At 38.9% G+C, this 17,821-nt stretch overlaps 1 protein-coding gene across 2 annotated transcripts in view; it reads right to left on the bottom strand.

The window, feature by feature from the left end:
• Positions 1-17,821, bottom strand: part of SGCD (sarcoglycan delta) — a 421,219-nt gene that overhangs the window by 83,243 nt on the left and 320,155 nt on the right. For both annotated transcript variants that reach the window (XM_070233939.1, XM_001503564.6), the window contains exon 6: positions 8,838-8,910. In XM_070233939.1, the coding sequence (XP_070090040.1) occupies positions 8,838-8,910 (73 nt within the window). The remainder of the gene's footprint in view (positions 1-8,837; positions 8,911-17,821) is intronic.

Here is a 17,821-nt window from a genome sequence, read left to right on the forward strand (position 1 = left end):
TACCTGCCCTGACAACATGGATACAAGTACAATTTTATACCCTGCCCCCCCATAAAACCATTATGGTTTTATCTTTCGAATGGCTTTTTTTTTCACATTTTAAACCCTTATGTTAAAAATTAATCTAAAGGATATAATTTCAATTTTTAAATAAAAGCCACTTGTCCTAGATAATGATAATGATGTGTTTCATTGCCTTTCTCAAATTCAGATGAAAATGGGCCAGCCATTAAGGGACAATCAGATGCCTCACTGCACACGGCTGATGGCCCAAACTTTCATAGATAGTCTAGTAATGATTTTGAGACAGGCCTGTGAAATATAAGGCATGCCCCCAGTATCCTGTTGGTTTAAAAGACTAAAAACCTGGGGCTAGCCCGGTGGCACAGTGGTTAAGTTTGTGTGCTCCACTTTGGTGGCCCAGCATTTGCAGGTTCGGATCCCAGGCACAGATGTACACATCACTTGTTGAGCCATGCTGTGGCAGTGTCCCACATACAAAATAGAGGAAGATTGGCATAGATGATAGCTCAGAGTTGATCTTTCTCACCAAAAAAAAACAAAGATTAAAAATCCAGGACCATTTTTGGGGAGTATGTTTAGAGCATCAGATATGGACTACAGTTCCACTCACTGCTGGCTCAAGACTTGAAAAGAAATGAACTCACTAATAGCAAGAGCCTGGTGATGGATTCTGAAAGCATTTTTTCCTTTTGATCATACCCAGTGGTCCCTCCAAGACACAGAGGGGGAGACTCAAGGCCTTTGAAGCTTGGCAAAGTCACTTAAGATACTGTGACTGGCATAATACCACATATTGCAAGCTGGCCAATTTACAAACCATGCTCACTCATGAAAGCAAATGGCATTTCTGTATTGTTCTTACCTGACAATTTTTCTTTCAAACTTATCCTTACAGATTGTTGAGAAAAATTAAATTTAATCTATCCTGGCATACTCTCTGAGATCAAAACGTTTCAACTTTCCCGTTAGGTTAAATAATTAGTCTTTCAATTTTCCTCTCCCTCTTTAGGATATCATTATGAATATGGGGGGAGGGGGTTTAGGTGACCTCGTGGTGACAGGAACAAAGAAAGTTCAGAATCCGGAAGACGCTGTTTTGATTGGCATCAGGTCCATGCTCAAGTTCCCAGTGAGTGAATTCTGGTTACTTCTCTCTGGGATCACTCAGCACCCAGTGAATGTCTGAATGGTGTTGGTGGACTGCGGTCTGGGCATGTTTCCCACCCTACCCCCAAACTGGACTGTACACTTTGGAGCCCTCAGTTCCACTGCAAGAAGCTGCCCAGGAGCCGGCCAGCCTGCACCGTCAGCTATCCATCTGCATTCCTCAACACAACACCGTCTGGACACTTCTACAAACCCTCCCTTCCCCTGGTATCCCTTCAGGAGTTGAAGGAGATTCAGGAGCGCTGACCAGGTTCTCTCATCCTCTCTAGCCACACGAGAGTCCAGGGGTAATGAGACCACCCTGCAAGCTGGCTTCCTCCTACAGTCCCAAATGAAAATGGACAATCACCTTTTGCTTTTGGCTTTCCTTAAAACCTATATAATTGGTGTTGTCCTTCCATGATTCAAAGAAGAAAGGTCATCAGGACATGTATTTCCCTACCTGCTTTCCCTACATGTCCTATCTTCTTCCCACAATTCACCAGAGGCCAGAAGAGATGGGTTTTCGGCTTCCTCTCACTGTCTGAATGGGGCTTCCCCTATGTCCTGGCCTCATTTTCCCCCATGGTGTTATTAGCTGTCTATCCTTCTGTTGCCTCTAATGGCAGAATTATAGTGCAGAGAAAAGACCAATACGGAACACATAGGTTTAGTAGCTTTAAAATATAATCTCTATCATATTTCTAAAATAAGAGCTTTTGATAAATAAGGCAGAAGGAAAGATGGAAACACCTCAAATACTGAAGTGTCACTTCTTCTTTACCCCTTTTGTTTCTCCTTCTATATACTAAGAGAACTATGGTGAAAAGGACACCTAGAGAAAGGCTGAGGATAAGGGAGAAAAAGGAAATATGTAGATAAAGTCAAATTGTACTACTGATATTAATAGGAAAAAAAAAAGATGGGAAGCATGATAGCATGTTGGAACAAAGGAGGAAGGGAAAGAGAGGGAGAAAAGGGACATATCAGTGGATTGACTGGTCTTGACAGATGGGCAAGACGTACTAGTTTTGGGATTTCAAACAGGACAACCTTAAAATCAAGTGGCCCTCATTAAACCCTACCCTGTGGCTTTCAGGTCTTCATTTTTCATGGGCAGCCACTACGGAAGTTGTGAAGTGAACAGTTTTGATGCCGTCACCAGTGTCTTTGGCAAAGTGAGAAAATGGAGGCAACACAATGACATGTTAATATAGTTAAATGTATTCAATTTGTGGGACTGTCTTTTATCCTTCTAAGGTTATGTCTTCTCTACTCTGCTAGTTGAAATATCCTTTTATGTAAAATGCTAATAGAAGATGGAAGTACACAATAGTTCTTTGTTTTCATCCCTAATTGAAAGAGAATTGTTGGTCACCATGGTTTAAAGGAAACATTCTACTGGTTGTTGAAATTTAAAACTCTGGGAACTCCTGTCTGAGTTCTTGAGCCCCATGAGAGAGATCTGTTTGCCCCTCCTCCCAATAGCTAACATTTGCTGAACTAACAAACGTTCACCAATCTGTCCCTATATTTTAGGCTCTGAAGCTAGCAGAGCTTAAGAGACTTGCTCAAGTTCACAAAGCAGATAGGCATTGGGGCCAGATTCAAACCCAGTGTAGGACATCTTCAAAGCAAAGGCTCTTGACCAACATGACACCTGCTTCACAATTATTCTATATTGTTAGGCCCTTGAGTATGCTACTATTTGACCTACTTACTGTATTTTTTCATTTCTCCTTTGAATTACTTCAATATTTGTGCTATATGACCAAATAATTCTGAATCCCATATATTCAAAACAAAACTAAAAAACAGTCTCCGCATACGGAGTGTGGAGTAGAAGAGAGGGAAGAGGAGATAAAGAAAATTACAAAACACATCTGCAAAATGTTTAAAATGGAGAAAATTTAAAGATTTCTTCTACATGATATTGCCCCATATACCACGTACCCATAGTTAACAAGCTCGACATACAGCTTCTCTCCCCTTGCCTCTTCCTCCCATTTCTCTGTGTGTGTGTGTGTCTCTCTCTCTGCATATATGTCCGTGTGTGCATATATAAATTTTTTAAAATCAGACTGTCAATCCAATATTTTTGATATTGTGACTTTTGGGGAGGATGAGAGAGAGGGAGAATATTACCAAGGCCCTAATTAATTGAACCCTGAAGCTTTGATAGACTGTTCTGGTAGCTTAAATTTATAAATGATTGAAAGCCAATAGATATTTAGTTGGCTTAGATATTAATTTTTAAATATTAATTCATTCATTTTGGTTCACTTGTGGGAGCCTTGTCTAATCCTTGTTTCCCTATGACATACACAGATTTTAAATCTCATGAATCCCCAAAGGAGTTCAGATTTAGTACCCCTCCATTAAAAAAAAAAATCTTACAGAATATTCAAGTGCATATTGGGAGTAACAGATCTATCTTAGAATTTTTCAGCTTTATCATTAAAACCTTGGTAACATTAGGAAGAAAAATAAACAGTAAGAAAGAAATGCCTTATTTATTTGGGGCTGTAGAAGGGGTTTAATATTAGTGAAACTTGCAGCCCCGAATTATGTTATGTACTAATTTTGTAAATTTGTAACAATCTTTAAAATCTTCGCAACATATTTGAAATTGCCTTCACACAATTAATTAAAGAACACAATTGTCGTAAGAAAATTACAAACCCTCATGTTTGTAAATAACACTGTAACATTCTTGGGAGCTACTGAAATATGTTGGTCTATTTGCCCCTACATTAAATGGCCCTAGAAAACCACACATTTTAAATTCTGAAGTCTTCTTATTGGCTTTTACCTTTTCTTTCTTTTGGCAACTAAAATGTCACTTCCTGTGGGCAGCCTTACCTAAGTCTCTTAGGTAATTTTGGCATTCTCTGTGTTTCCTCTGACTTGGCTCATACATCTGTCCTACACTTAGCACATTACTTTGTATTTTGGGGTTACATTTCTGTCTTCTTCTCTGTAACTATGAATTATTTGAGTACTCATTTATCTCAGCATTCTAAGTATTGAGCACATGTCTTGACTCCTAATAATTGTCAAAAAGTACCTGGTAAACAGTTCCTGATCTGTGATGAAATGGAAAGTCAGGTCACCACCTTGTCATAATTGTATGTAGAGTAAGAGCACGTCGGCACATTAGCTGATGAGGAATTCTCTATATAAAGACCTTTTGGCTTCTTGCTCTTTTGTGGTTCCTTCCAAGCTTTTAGTGCTAAGTAGGGGAACAGCGTTGGCTCTATGTGCACAGTGGTCTATATAACCTTCTCCCTTTTTCTACATTTGCCGTGGCATGTCTGGGAAATAGGATTTCACAGTCTATATCCTGTTCTCCTAGGATCAGAATCCTGTAAGAAAACTTCACAGTTGAAAAGAAACCTTCGCATAAGGTAGGCATTCAAAGGTAGCCTCTGCTCTCACAGAAAATACATATGCAAAACTGAATGGCCTATTTCCTGTCTTAGATCATGTACAGCCTGAGATCAGGGATTTTTCCATCTGTCTTTACATATATAGTCCAGGGAAAAAAAATGAACAAGTGAACATTTAATATATTCACATTTTAAGATAGTGAACTTATTAAAATCCAGCCTCTATTTAAAGCCAGTCTTTCTTATTTGAAGAGATAAGTATAGTGCCTGGTATATTTTTAAGTATAGTTTTGAATCTAGAGCAACATGCCATTAATTCAGAATTGCCCTGCAGGGGCAAAGTCAACAGACATGGCCTGAGCTGGACGTTCGGCGAGGACCTTGCTAACACTCATTGTTTGTCTAGAGAGAAGCAACCTTCTTTTGTGATTTTCAGCTCAACCCTGGATTATTTACAAACATTGTAAGCACACACTGCAAATATAGTAACGATAGTAACTCTGGAAAGAAAAGCAGGGAACCAAAATTCCAGCAGAGTGAAAGCTACCATGCCTTTAGCTGAGAGTTGAAATCTTTTAGGAAGAAATGCCAGAGGCATAAAATCTGCTTCTCATTAACAAACAAGCAAACAAAAAATAAAATAAGAGAACAAACAAAAAATCTTCAGCAGCCAAGACAGAGGTTTAAGGAAACAAAAATTATCTCAACAGAGGTCTCTAAAATAGATACTTCTCACGTTTGATGGACTGGGTGAGTGAGGGACAGGGATGGATATTTAAGTTTTGCTTATTTATTTTAGGAGACAGCCTGTAGAAATAAGCTGCGGTCTTTTAACTCAATTTGTTTCCCATTAGCAAGTGAGGCCAAGAAAATCTGATTATGGAACATTATTTAAAAAAATAAACAAATCCTCAAAAACATTCCAACTTAACCGGACTAAGAGTTTTAAAGATCCATTGACTCACATCTCAACAAATAACTTTTCCGTTAAACTCCTTTTTAGATACTTTTACATCTAGCAGACACTCAGGTGATTGCATCCTTTTAAACAAATCTTATGTAAAATAAGATATGATAGGACTACAATGTTAATTTCATGGCTTTGATAAATATAGCATGGGTGTGTAAGATTAGGGAATACCAGGTGAAGGGCATATGGGAATAATCTGTATGAATTTTGCAACTCTTCTTTAAATCCAAAATTATTTTCAGATAAAAAGTAAAATAATATACAGGGATCAACTAAGGGGAGGTAGAAGTAACCTGGCTTTTTACGGACGGCAGGGTTCTAGGATTATCTCGAGGCCACATGGTGGACGTAGAGTAGGTACCTGACTCCCAGTTCAGGGCTCTTTCCCTCTATTGTGCTGCCACTGAGGGGTGGACCACTTCTACTTCACCTGAGCAGTTCACTCAGTGCTACCTGCTGGTACATGTTCAGGGCTCTCCCTAAGATTACTCTGCTTTCCTAAGACTGGAAGACACATCAGCACAAATGTGCTGGAGCAGTAAAACTGATCCAACTGTAAAGCCAGAGGCCAGAAGACTTAGTCACCAAGTTCATTATCTATTTACTCAATACCAAGGTCAATAGCAATCAATAGCACAGAGTAAAATGTGGCACCATTAAGTGACAGTTGTGAAACATTCACAGACGCACTGGTCTGGGCTAATCTGTCCACCACATTTGATTATGCTCTCAGTCGGTCAGAGATTCTCCCACAAGGTACCATCAAGAAAAAAAAAATTCCACAAGGACGAAGGGGCCAAACTATCACATTCTAGGCTCCCGATTCAGTTCAGGCTATCAAGCATCAACATAATTTGAACAGATGCAAACAAAAGACCAGTTTTAGAATTACATTTTCAAATCTTCTTATGCTTCCTATAAGAAAACTTATTTCTAGCCTCAGTGGAATGTGCCTATAGTTTTAGAATAACCCAGGAAAATGCAGCAACTAACTGAAGTCTTTGTTTTATTGCACTAGACTTAGGAGATTTACTTGTGAATTCTGGAGGTTTAATTTTTCTAAGGCAAGATCCAGGGTTTCCCATAGGTTGTGTACAAACAACTCTAAGTGTCCACAGCACTATACAAGCAAATACTTTGTTTTATGTTCTTCAGAATATGGATCTCTACAGTGGGCTGACGCTTGGAGAGTTGTCTTTTTGTTTGTTTGGTGTAGGTTGGGTTTGTTTTTTAACTATAGAAGATTTATGTTTCCTGTTTAAAGGAAAGTTAGCCTAAATCCTTTACTCTTATATTTTCCAAGTCTTGCAGATAATGGAGAGCTTCTTCCATAGAAAAAAGTCTGTATTATATTTAGAGTTCAGCTTCTTTTAGACAGCACTTACCTTTGGTCTGATCAGCATTAATTACTGACTAGTTCTGTACAAAAACCCTGCTCATAAGGAGGCCTGTGAAAATAAAGGGAACCAGGGCACCCATTAGCTTGTCTGCAAAGAGCTCTTACATCATCAACATGAGGATTCTTTGCGTTCTCAAAGAATGAGCTCTCTCAGAGTCCTAAAATACAGGTTTCCTTGGGTGGATCTCCTTAAAAGACTTCAGCTTTAGTACCTAATATGAAACATAGGATCTAGACAGAGAGTCAGGTAACTTCTGGCATCTGGAAGCCCTGATGAAAACAGTTATGCTAGTAGAATGTAAAACCTTGCAGTGTGGTGTATCTTAAAAATACAGCCCAAGGTGTATGGGGTTTTGCTAAGAAAGGATTCTCACTCCCCAACAATTATCCTCTTCCTTTGGCCCAATTGATTTCCCTATATTCATAAAGACTTACAAGCTTTAGTGTAATGCGGTGGGTTCTGGAATGAGATAATATATTCTCCACTTACTGAGAACGTGTTTCTGTTTAGGGAAACACAAGCTCAAACAGAGCTATTGTTTTAGTAAAACATAGATCTTAGGACTGCACTGCGAAAGAGGAGATATGATCTGTATAATACAGATACGTTTGCTTATGGTTGATGACTTTATGAATAGTTATTCAATGCTATTTATGATCATATATCTTTGGTTTTAGTTAAAAGAACTACAATACAAGAAGAAAGTCAGTATTCACTGAATTCTTCACTGGTATAAGTATACAATAAAAATTAAAGTTATATTTGTATCATCACACCTTCTCTTCTTCTTTTATTGTTAAGGAAGATTGTCCCTGAGCTAACCTCTGTGCCAATCTTGTGGGATGCCACCAGAGCATGGCTTGATGAGCAGTGTGTATGTCTGCACCTGGGATCCGAAACCATGAACCCTGGGCCACCAAAGTGGAGCATGTGGACTTAACCACTATGCCACTGGGTTGGCCCCCATTGTGCCATTTTTATTGTGTTTCTTTTTTGGGCCTAGGGATGGTCCTTTGGTGGTAGGAATGTTTTTTAGGCCATATCTATCTCTGTCTGTCTATTTGTCTGTCTGTATGTCTATTGTTCTTTTTTTTTTCTTTTTTTTTTTTTGAGGGAGATTAGCCCTGAGCTAACATCCACTGTCAATCCTCCTCTTTTTGCTGAGGGAGGTTGGCCCTGAGCTAACATCTGTGCCTATCCTCCTCTATTTTTTTTATATGTGGGATGCCTGCCACAGCATGGCCTGATAAGTGGTGCATAGGTCTGTGCCCAGGATCCGAACCAGCAAACCCTGGGCTGGGGAAGTGGTGCACGCAAACTTAACTCCTACGCCGCCAGGCCGGCCCCCGTCTATAATTCTTTTTTGTTTTCCATAGTTGTTGCTGGTAAGTACACAGCATCTTAGAGTCTTTTTCTGCTAAAGACAGCACATTTATGACATTTGGATTAACACCAGTACACAGAATATCCCCAGAAGGTAGTTCTAGCACTATATCCCTCCAGGTAATAGAGAGCTTGCTACATAGAAAAAAAAAATCTGTATTTTATTTGGAGTTCAGCAGATACTATTTTTCTTTGGGCTGATCAGCACCAATTACTGACTAGTTCTCTCATTGGATAGGTTCTTAGTACCATAAAATATTGCAGGAAACAAACATTGCAAATGAATGAATCCTAAATCTCACAATCAGAAGGCAGGCAACCTCCTCCTCCAACTCCTCGATTTTAGGTCCTCAGAGAAAATTTTCACTTGGCTGTAGCTGATCTTCATGTCCTTTCTAACCTCTCCCAGTTTGTATATTCATGTTGTCACACTGTTATATAATATAGATTCAAAATGGATCATTGGCCACTTGCACAGAGAAAGGAAACAGCCACTCATCAATGAAACCATAGTCAGACGTTTACCTTAGTTCCTTGAAGGGGTCTGCCCTGACATTAGGTGTCTCTATAGATTTTGGGAACACTGTGCCCTCTGCTCCTGTAAACAAAAGAAAAAAACAAACAGAGGTTGGAGACGTTGGATGTGTCACCTGGGGCCACAATCAGCACAATGAGTGGAGCTAAATGCAAGGAATCCTTTACACAACCCAATACACACATATTTTGCTATGGGGCTCCAGGGCTCCGTGATAGGACAGCATTGAATCAACTCATGCAAACAGCCTTTGAAAAAAACAAAGAACTTCTTTTCAAAGTGTTCTTGCTGAGATCAGAGTGAGGCCATGAGGCAAATTCCATGCTGCCTTCAAAAAAAGATGCCTAGAAATGGCACAGTCTGATTCTTGTCTCTCATAAACTATTAATAGTCACCCAACTGGAAATGTTTTGAGAAACAGCAGCTGAACCCGTCTTATTGCAGTGTAGGGCACAAATCACGTAACACATACAACATCTAAGCAGTGAGTTAGATGGTAAAAAACACTGTAAGACTGTTAAGGTGTTTGCCTAACAACAATTACGCAAAAGTTTTTCAGTAAATAAATTTCTATACTATTACCTTGAAAAGTTAAAAAAAAACAGAACTCTATGAGAGATCATTTTAAGTTCAGGACTTTTACGCTTTGAGTATTAACATTGATCCTCTACCCAATCTAGACATTTAGCTCTTGAATTTGCTATAAGCTTTTATCTTTATAGCTTGTCAACATCAGCCGAACCTTTCCAGCTATAAAGATGGTGATTATCTGATTTGTCTGCTCCCAAAGTGTTTTCAAATCATTTAAGCTTCAGTTTATCACAGACAATTGCACTGGATATTAGTTTTTTAATTAAACTTATCCAGGCAAGTATCCTGTACTTTGGAGTAAAGGTGTTTATTTTTATATATTTGGTGTAATTCTTGGATGCTGTATGTAAGAAGGGGCAGAATAGTATCCTGCATTCATGAGTAAATTTCCAGAATCCTCTTGCATTGTTATAATGTCTGGAAATCTTCTATTAACCACTGTTATTCCAAATCCAGATTTATCCTGCCATAATGATTAGTCTAGGAAAATGAATTGGTTTCTTTATTTTTGTAGCAACTATAGAAATATTTAATCTTTTTGATATGAATTATAGACTATTACAAGTAAAATCAGAAAATAATGTCTAACATTGTATATGGTCATTAAAAAAAATCCTGGTGAATAACAACTGTTATTCTAAGTGAGTATTTTGAGTGACTACTCCATGCTATACACCATCATATATACTTCATATGTATTAGCCCAATTAGTCCTTGCAACAACCCCATAAAATTGACAGGTGCAGTAGTCATAGAGACAGTTAGTGTGGGGGCATGTAAGATCTTTCTCTGCCCATAGACATTTTTACTTTTCAAGATCCCAAACCATATCATTTCAAATATGTCAAAATGAACCCATAGTTCCTGTTCAATACAATTTTTCTGAAGTAAGTTTCATAAGAATGTTGATTTTTTGTGCATATATTATTTATTTTGCACTTGTGATTCCAACGTTATTATATTCTTTATAACTGTGATGGTTAAGTTTATGCGGCAACTTGTCTGGATCACAGAATGCCCAGATATTTGGCTGACCATTATTTCTGGGTGTGTCTGTGAGGGTATTTCCAGATGAGATTAGCATTGGAGTTGTGGACCGAGCATAGCAGTTTGCCCTCCCTTAGGTGGGTGGGCACCATCCAATCCACTGAGGGCCTGAATGGAACAAAATGGGGAGGAAGGAAGAATTAGACCCTTCCTGCCTGATTGTTGAGCTGGGACATCCATCTTCTCCCGCCCTCAGTGCACTTGCTTCACAACACTTCAGACCTGGACTGGAATCGACACCATCGCTCCTCTAGTTCTCAGGCCTTCAGACTCGGACTGAATTATGCCACCAGCCTTTCTAGGTCTCCCCTTACAGACAGCAGATTATGGGACTTACCAGCCTTTATCATGGCCAATATAATTGAGCCAAATTCTTATAATAAATCGATTCCTATATATAGATCCTATTGGTTCTATTTCTCTGGAGAACCCTAATATAATAACTGAATAAAAATGGGTTGGATTACAGATTAATGTAGCTTTTGTTACCCATGTGTTAAACTTGTTTTCGCAGAGTATACATTCCATATCTCCAACATTTTTGTGATCCCCTGAGGGGCACCTAGGCCAATGGCATTATGGAGGCTGCCTAGTGGATGAGACAGGCCTGCAGAAGCCACAGGACGGTAAGTGACACACTGGGATGTGGCTCTAGGCTGTCAGAAATGCAAGAGCACCCTCAGCCACCTCTCAGTACCATCTCCAATCTGTTACTGAACATTCCCATCTGTCCCGACAGCAGTCAACAGGGACTTCCCTCTGACATTCTGGAGATGCTGAATTCTTAGCCATTTGAATCCTCTGTTTTAGAAATATAATTAAAAGGAACAGTTATATATCTCAATAAGGCAAGGGCAGTTATTTCTGTTTGTTCGCATTGTTTATACCCCTCAGTCCCAGCTCAACTCTCCCCCTTCCTCCACTGAGAATTCTATGAAAGCTGCAACAGAAAGAGCATTGCCTTTTCTTTTCAATCAGCCATAATTGTCTGACTTACCCATATGATGATTACACTGCCCATGGACAACTTTTATTATCTGAACTGTTACTAGAATGCTGTAAAGCTTAATGCCTCACCTATTTCTCATGCCCACTCCTATCATCCTTTTATAAGGCCTTTTAGGACAAAGAATACCCATTTTGCAACTTTTGACTATGCCAAATAGGTGTACATAGTAAGACATCTATTACCTTTATTCAGGCCAATTACATATCCAAAAATAAGGAATGACATTTTCTTATGCAAAATGAACCTCAAAAGCCTGGGCTACTTTCTTCATCCATCCAAACTTTGTGATGAGCCTGTTTCTTTCTTTCTTTTTTTTGAGGAAGATTAGCCCTGAGCTAACATCTGCTGCCAATCCTCCTCTTTTTTGCTGAGGAAGAGTGGCCCTGAGCTAACATCTGTGCCCGTCTTCCTATACTTTATATGTGGGACGCTACCACAACGTGGCTTGACAAGCAGTTCGTAGGTCTGCACCCAGGATCCGATCAGGCAAACTCTGGGCCCCCGATGTGGAACATGCAAACTTAAGCGCTGCACCACTGGGCTGGCCCCTGAGCCTGTTTCTTTTTTCATCAGACACAATGACTAAACTTCATCTGCTACTTTACTTCTTACCTTTGGCTGTACTAAGCTCAAGAAGAAACTACTTTACTGCAGCTGGAGGCCCTGAGCTCAGCCACCCTTCTAAGGCAATTCCAGGGGAAAAATGGTTACAATAAAGTCATCCAGCACATTACAGGTGCTCACTATATGTCTGTGGAAAGAACATGATCTCCTTTGAATTCCTGAGCTTGGGTCCTTGGCTTTCTCTGATCTGCAATTGCATTTGCTGTGCTCCTGGCTAGGAGTGTGTCCTGTTCTCTGTCACATCCCCGCTAGCTAGCACAGTGTGGACACTCAGTGAATACTTGTAAAATGATTACAACACTCATTTGGCACCAAGCACACACTATTTGGGACTTTTATTTACCTTGCAGACATTCCTCTCGTCTTTTCAACTAGATCTTAAGCTCTGTGTGGGCAGGCGCAAGGTCACGTACAGAATATAGCCAGATTTGACTTTAGGTTCCCAAGGCATCTATTGGACTCATTTCCAACTGGTACTGCGACATCAGTGGGAGTACTAATTTATTGTTATAAAACTCCTCATGCATTACATTATATTTTTAATGAATGTCCAAAATCACAATCCAAAATATTTTAACTACACCTCTAAAATAAGAGTATGCTAATAAAGAGATGTTATTTGGGCTAAATACAAATATCTCTTTAAAGTAAAATGAGATCAAAAGGCTTGTGGTCTCTTCCCAAGACAAGGACACTGCTTATCCTCTAGAGAAGCGGACTGGGGCAAAAACATGTGGGGCTCATGGTCACGTGGCCAGTGAGTGCTAGAGCTGAGATTCACATCCAGGTATCTGACTAAAGAACCCACTTTTAGCCACTCTGCCCTAGTGCCTTGTTTTCTCAATGCCAGGCCAAGGTGACATCTGTTAAATAGGAAGCCAGCAAAAACCAGAGGGGCTGAGCTCTGACAGGTAGAGGAGGTGAGTGACTGGCAGGCTCTGGATGTGGGATGAAAGTAAAGGGCAAGACACTCATGCTCCCTTAGTTCCCACTGTCCAACCAGATGCCCTTTGATTTTGTTTTTCCTGGACTTTGGTCACAGGGGTCCATGTGTTCCATACATATTGGAACACAGACGTATGAATACAACTTCTCAGAGGAAGGTATCAAAATCTCTCATTAGCCTAGTGACCTTGGGCATGAAATCCAACCCAATCTCTCTGATGCTCAGTTTCCTTTTCTGAAAAAGAAAGGATATTGATAGTACCCTCATCTTGAGGAATTTTGGGAGATTGAAAGAGATCCATGGCACATAGCAATCAGCAGATAACAGTTAATAAAGTAATACTACTGGTACTAAAATGTTTACTAGCCCTATTCTTTCCTCCTCTTATCCAGATTCTCTATGACTTAAAAAATATATATATATATATATTTTTAAAGTACTCACTGTGAACTAGAAACTATTGAAACTTGTTTTCATTTGATCATTTGAATAACCCTATGAGGTAGGAACTATTAATATCTGTTATGGATGTGAAATCTGAGACTCAGAGAAATCAGGAAATTTTCCTATGGTCACAAAGCAAAAGAGGGGAGCCAGGATTTGAATTCTAATATTTCAGCTCTGAAACTGACGCCCGTGACCATGCTACTCTAGGCTGTCTCTTTCAGCAGAATAAGCCACTCTCTACTTGCTCATCTTTTTATGAGACATGAGTAGATACCAATGTTTATACCCTCAGACAACACCTGCTAAATTCTCCATCACCCTTCTTCTAAAAATGATTCCCAGATAGAATGAGATGAGATATTAACACTTTTTAAAAAGACCATTTCTTACCAAGTCCTATCAGGTTTCTGAATTTCACACCATTTTTCACTTTCCCAGAAGCTGCAGAGTGGACAACCATTCATCAGGGTGAATTCCCCCATCTTATCCTTTATCCACTCTTGGATAACAAATTATTCTCAATTTTATTATCTCAAAAAGGTTTCTCTTAAAGCCATACCTGCGGATTCCTTCTTTTGACACAACATAATTTACTGGCGATAAATGTTCATAAACAGTTTGAGTGAAAAATCCATAAAGCCATTTCAACTTTATTTTAAGTTCCACTTAATGTCCCTCGAAAATGATTTCATCAATGTGTTTCCATTAGCTGGTTCTCTGCCCAATAACTTAATTCTACACAATCAATCAGGAACTTATAAAGCATGTGACAGGATCTATCTAAAGTGTTTGAATCACCATAAAGATCAGCTCAACGGCTATTTTGTTCCTACTAACAGAGGTAGGGGGTAAACCCATCAAAAAATCTCAAATGCGCTCCATTGCCACAGTAACAAAAAACTAGCTCCTCCGTTCTGGAAAGTGTAGTCAGATTTGGAGCTCAGTTTGCTCATGCTTTCCCCTCAACGTGTCCTTGATGTCAGGAGACCTGAAGTCCAGTCCTATCGCTGTGACCTTAGGCAAATCAGATAACCTCTCTGGTCTTTCATTTCCTCAACTGTAAAATGAGAGATCAGAAGTATCAGAGCTAAATTGTTTTCTCCCAAAATCTAAAATTTCATAAGGTAACAACCCAATCTAAACAGATGATATCTTTAGCCACCTCCATTCTCTACTAGGAAAACACAGCAACCTTGAAATATCAAAAAAAATTGCTAAACATTTTCTCAGTGTTTGAGGTAGAAATGAATAAAAGCAAACAGACTTTTGTTCGATTCAAACTGCATTTCACTGGTAGAAATAATCTCCAGAAAAAACCGTATAAGAGGTAATATGGTAGACAAAATTTATTGTAGATGAAACTAACCAAAAACCCCCAAAACCTTTTCATAACTCTTTGAAACTCCAAAAATTGACCTAAGGTAATTCAGTTTTATAAAAAATAATAAACACAAAAGTGCCTAAACCTGTATATTTTAAAAATAGCCATGAACCAAATACTGAAACGAAAATTTAGATCTGCAAAATTTGATACAGGAAAATTAGACTTGAGAGAAACATTGGATACAAAGAAAAAACTACAATGATAAAAGTGGTAATCAGTTAAACTGGAGATAGAAAAATTTATGATTCCAATCTTTGTTGTACATGTAGAAGAATTATCTCACAGACAATAATTTCAAAAAAAACTTTTAAAAAGGTAAGAAATGGTTTAAGGCTACTGTTTAGAAAATTAAAGAATTAAACTAGCTTAATGCTCTTTGCCCTGGTAAATTCTTTCTTGATTCACTTTCATGAAAATTGGCCTGATTATGATTAATGCTTCTGTATTAATGAAAAAAGATTAAAAATCATCTTTGGGTTTAAACTATGGGCCAAAATCTTCAACAAGTTCAGAATGCAGAATTAAAATATCTGATGGCCACTGTCTGAAGTCAAAATGTTTTAAATTGTCTAATTTACATTGCTTGGCTAGACACAACCTGAATGATAAAACTCTTAATAACAACCATATTTTACTTGATAAGGATATATTTTTATACCAATATTAGATTATGAAATAGACAAAGGATGTCAATCTAAAAAATGGTGATAAGAAAATGGGAGAAGGAATGATTTGTTTTCCTGCAATATCAGAGAACTGGGAAACCAAAGATCTGATTTTTCATGTGATTTTGCAAATACTCAGTATGTGACATTTGGCAATTTTCCCTCTAGTCTTATTTCCCCATTCGTCACACAAAGTGGGGGAGGGGATTAGATGATTTGTAAGGCTACCTCCAGCCCTTGGGGGTACTGGAATTGGCCACCCCAAGATATGTCTCTTTGGCATGATGATTATTTTGGGCTGGTTACTTTTAAAAACTGCAGACAGGAAAGAAACTCTGAAAAGCAGGAGTTACCCTTTGTAAGAGACATTTATGTTTGTAAAGGAAACCTCCATCTGTAGAGGTGTCTCCCTCCCTGTACCAGGAAGAAGGGGGGATGACTTTATCTCTAGAAACTCTCATCAATGCAGAAGGCAAGGACTTAAATCTGCATAATAACCTTACTCTTGTTTACTGTGCTTTTCTGGTAATCTCCTGTAACTGACTCTCCCCACCCCCAACATCCTCCTTTGTCTTTAGCTGAGGATGGTATTTAAGGTGAGAGCTTCCACCGTTTTGGAGAGTTGCTCAGTTTGCCTGAGCCTCTCCCATGTATACATGCTATAAAGCTTTGTTTAATTTTCTCCTGTTATTCTGTCTCATGTGAATTTAATTCGTTGTCCAGCCAGAAAGACCCAGAGTGGGTAGAGAAAATGTCTTCTTCCCCTACACCCTGCTATTTTACAATCCTTTAGAAGACCCGGTTGGATGGACCCAATGGACCAGGAGAGGAGCATGGTGGGTATGAAAAACCCAAAATTCAATTTATGTAACAAATATGCATCGAGCAGGGGGCTCTAGAGGTAAGCCAGGGAGACATAGAGTTCATAATCCAGCAGAATGGAGTGTACTCCAGTAGGGTACACTGATGAGTCTAAATAATTAGGAATTAAATAATCTCACAAAGAAAAATATACAATACTGACAAATAGTGATAAAAACTTGAAAGGAAAATCAAACCTGTCTTGAAAGTCTAAAACTTGGTGTCATAACCTGGTCTGACAGCTTAGCTTCCCTGAAAAACTGCAGTTTTGCTGATATTTGTTAAATGATTATGAACAAACTAATTAAGAGGGAGAAGTAGCAGTAGAAAAGATTACACAAAGGTGGCAGGGTGAGGGAGTTAAAGTGAGTAAGAAGATGGGGGCGGCCAGACCACATTTAGCAAGGGAGGATCAGCACGGAGTGAGACTGGAGAGAGAACACAGAGCCTTAGGCCACAGATAAGGTTTTAAGCAGGGATCTGACTTGACCAAATTGGCATTTTTCAAGGATCACTGTGGCTGCAGATTATGGTCTGCATGTTTGTGTCCCCCTAAAATTCATTACTGAAACTCTAACCCTCACCAGAACCCAGTCAGGTTAGCACCCTGATCTCAGACTTCCCAGCCTCTAGAACAGTGAGAAATAAATTTCGGTTGATTAAGCCACCCTGTCTGTGGTACTGTTCTGTAGCAGCCTGAGCCGCTGAGACATTGTATCACAGAAGAGACACTTGAGATGGGAAAGATAAATGAGGAGAGGCAGGAGAGCTGGCGGCAGGTTGGACTAGAGAATTGGCAGTGAGGATGGAGTGAAGTGGATGGGTTTAGGAAATATTTCAGACAAGAACCAATGAGATCTCATGATGTACTGGACAAGAGGGAGACTGAAGGATCAGCAGAGGGCCCAGGGGAAAAGCTGAAATCAATGCGCAAAGCCAAGTGATTAATACTCAAAACCAGCTGTGCCCATGGCAACCTTATACCTCTCCAATAAAACCCAGTTTCTTTGATATTTGATATTTTAATTGCAATTGAACTTGCCTTTACTTAACAAAAGAAGCTTCTCTGAATCCAACCATATTTTTCTTATGAAGTTTCAAGCAATATGACAAAGAAAATTTAAATTGTCTCCCATAGTATTTATAACCAAATTTTTTTAAAAAAACTATGCATAATATGATAATTCCTTGAATAATGACCATTGTCTTCTGTGCAAGATAATTTCCTGGTTTCTCCAAAGTTTGAGCTAAGCACATGTTCATGTATCTCCCATTGTTTAAAGTCTTTCTAAAATATGTGTGATATGCTTTTGCCTCTGTAAGTCCAAACTAGTGAACATGGTTACATTTTGATATTTAAATATTCTTTAATGTCTGAGGCTCATTTTCCTGAAAACCTG

The sequence above is a fragment of the Equus caballus genome, chromosome 14 (genome assembly GCF_041296265.1).
Source record: "Equus caballus isolate H_3958 breed thoroughbred chromosome 14, TB-T2T, whole genome shotgun sequence".
NCBI lineage: Eukaryota > Metazoa > Chordata > Mammalia > Perissodactyla > Equidae > Equus > Equus caballus.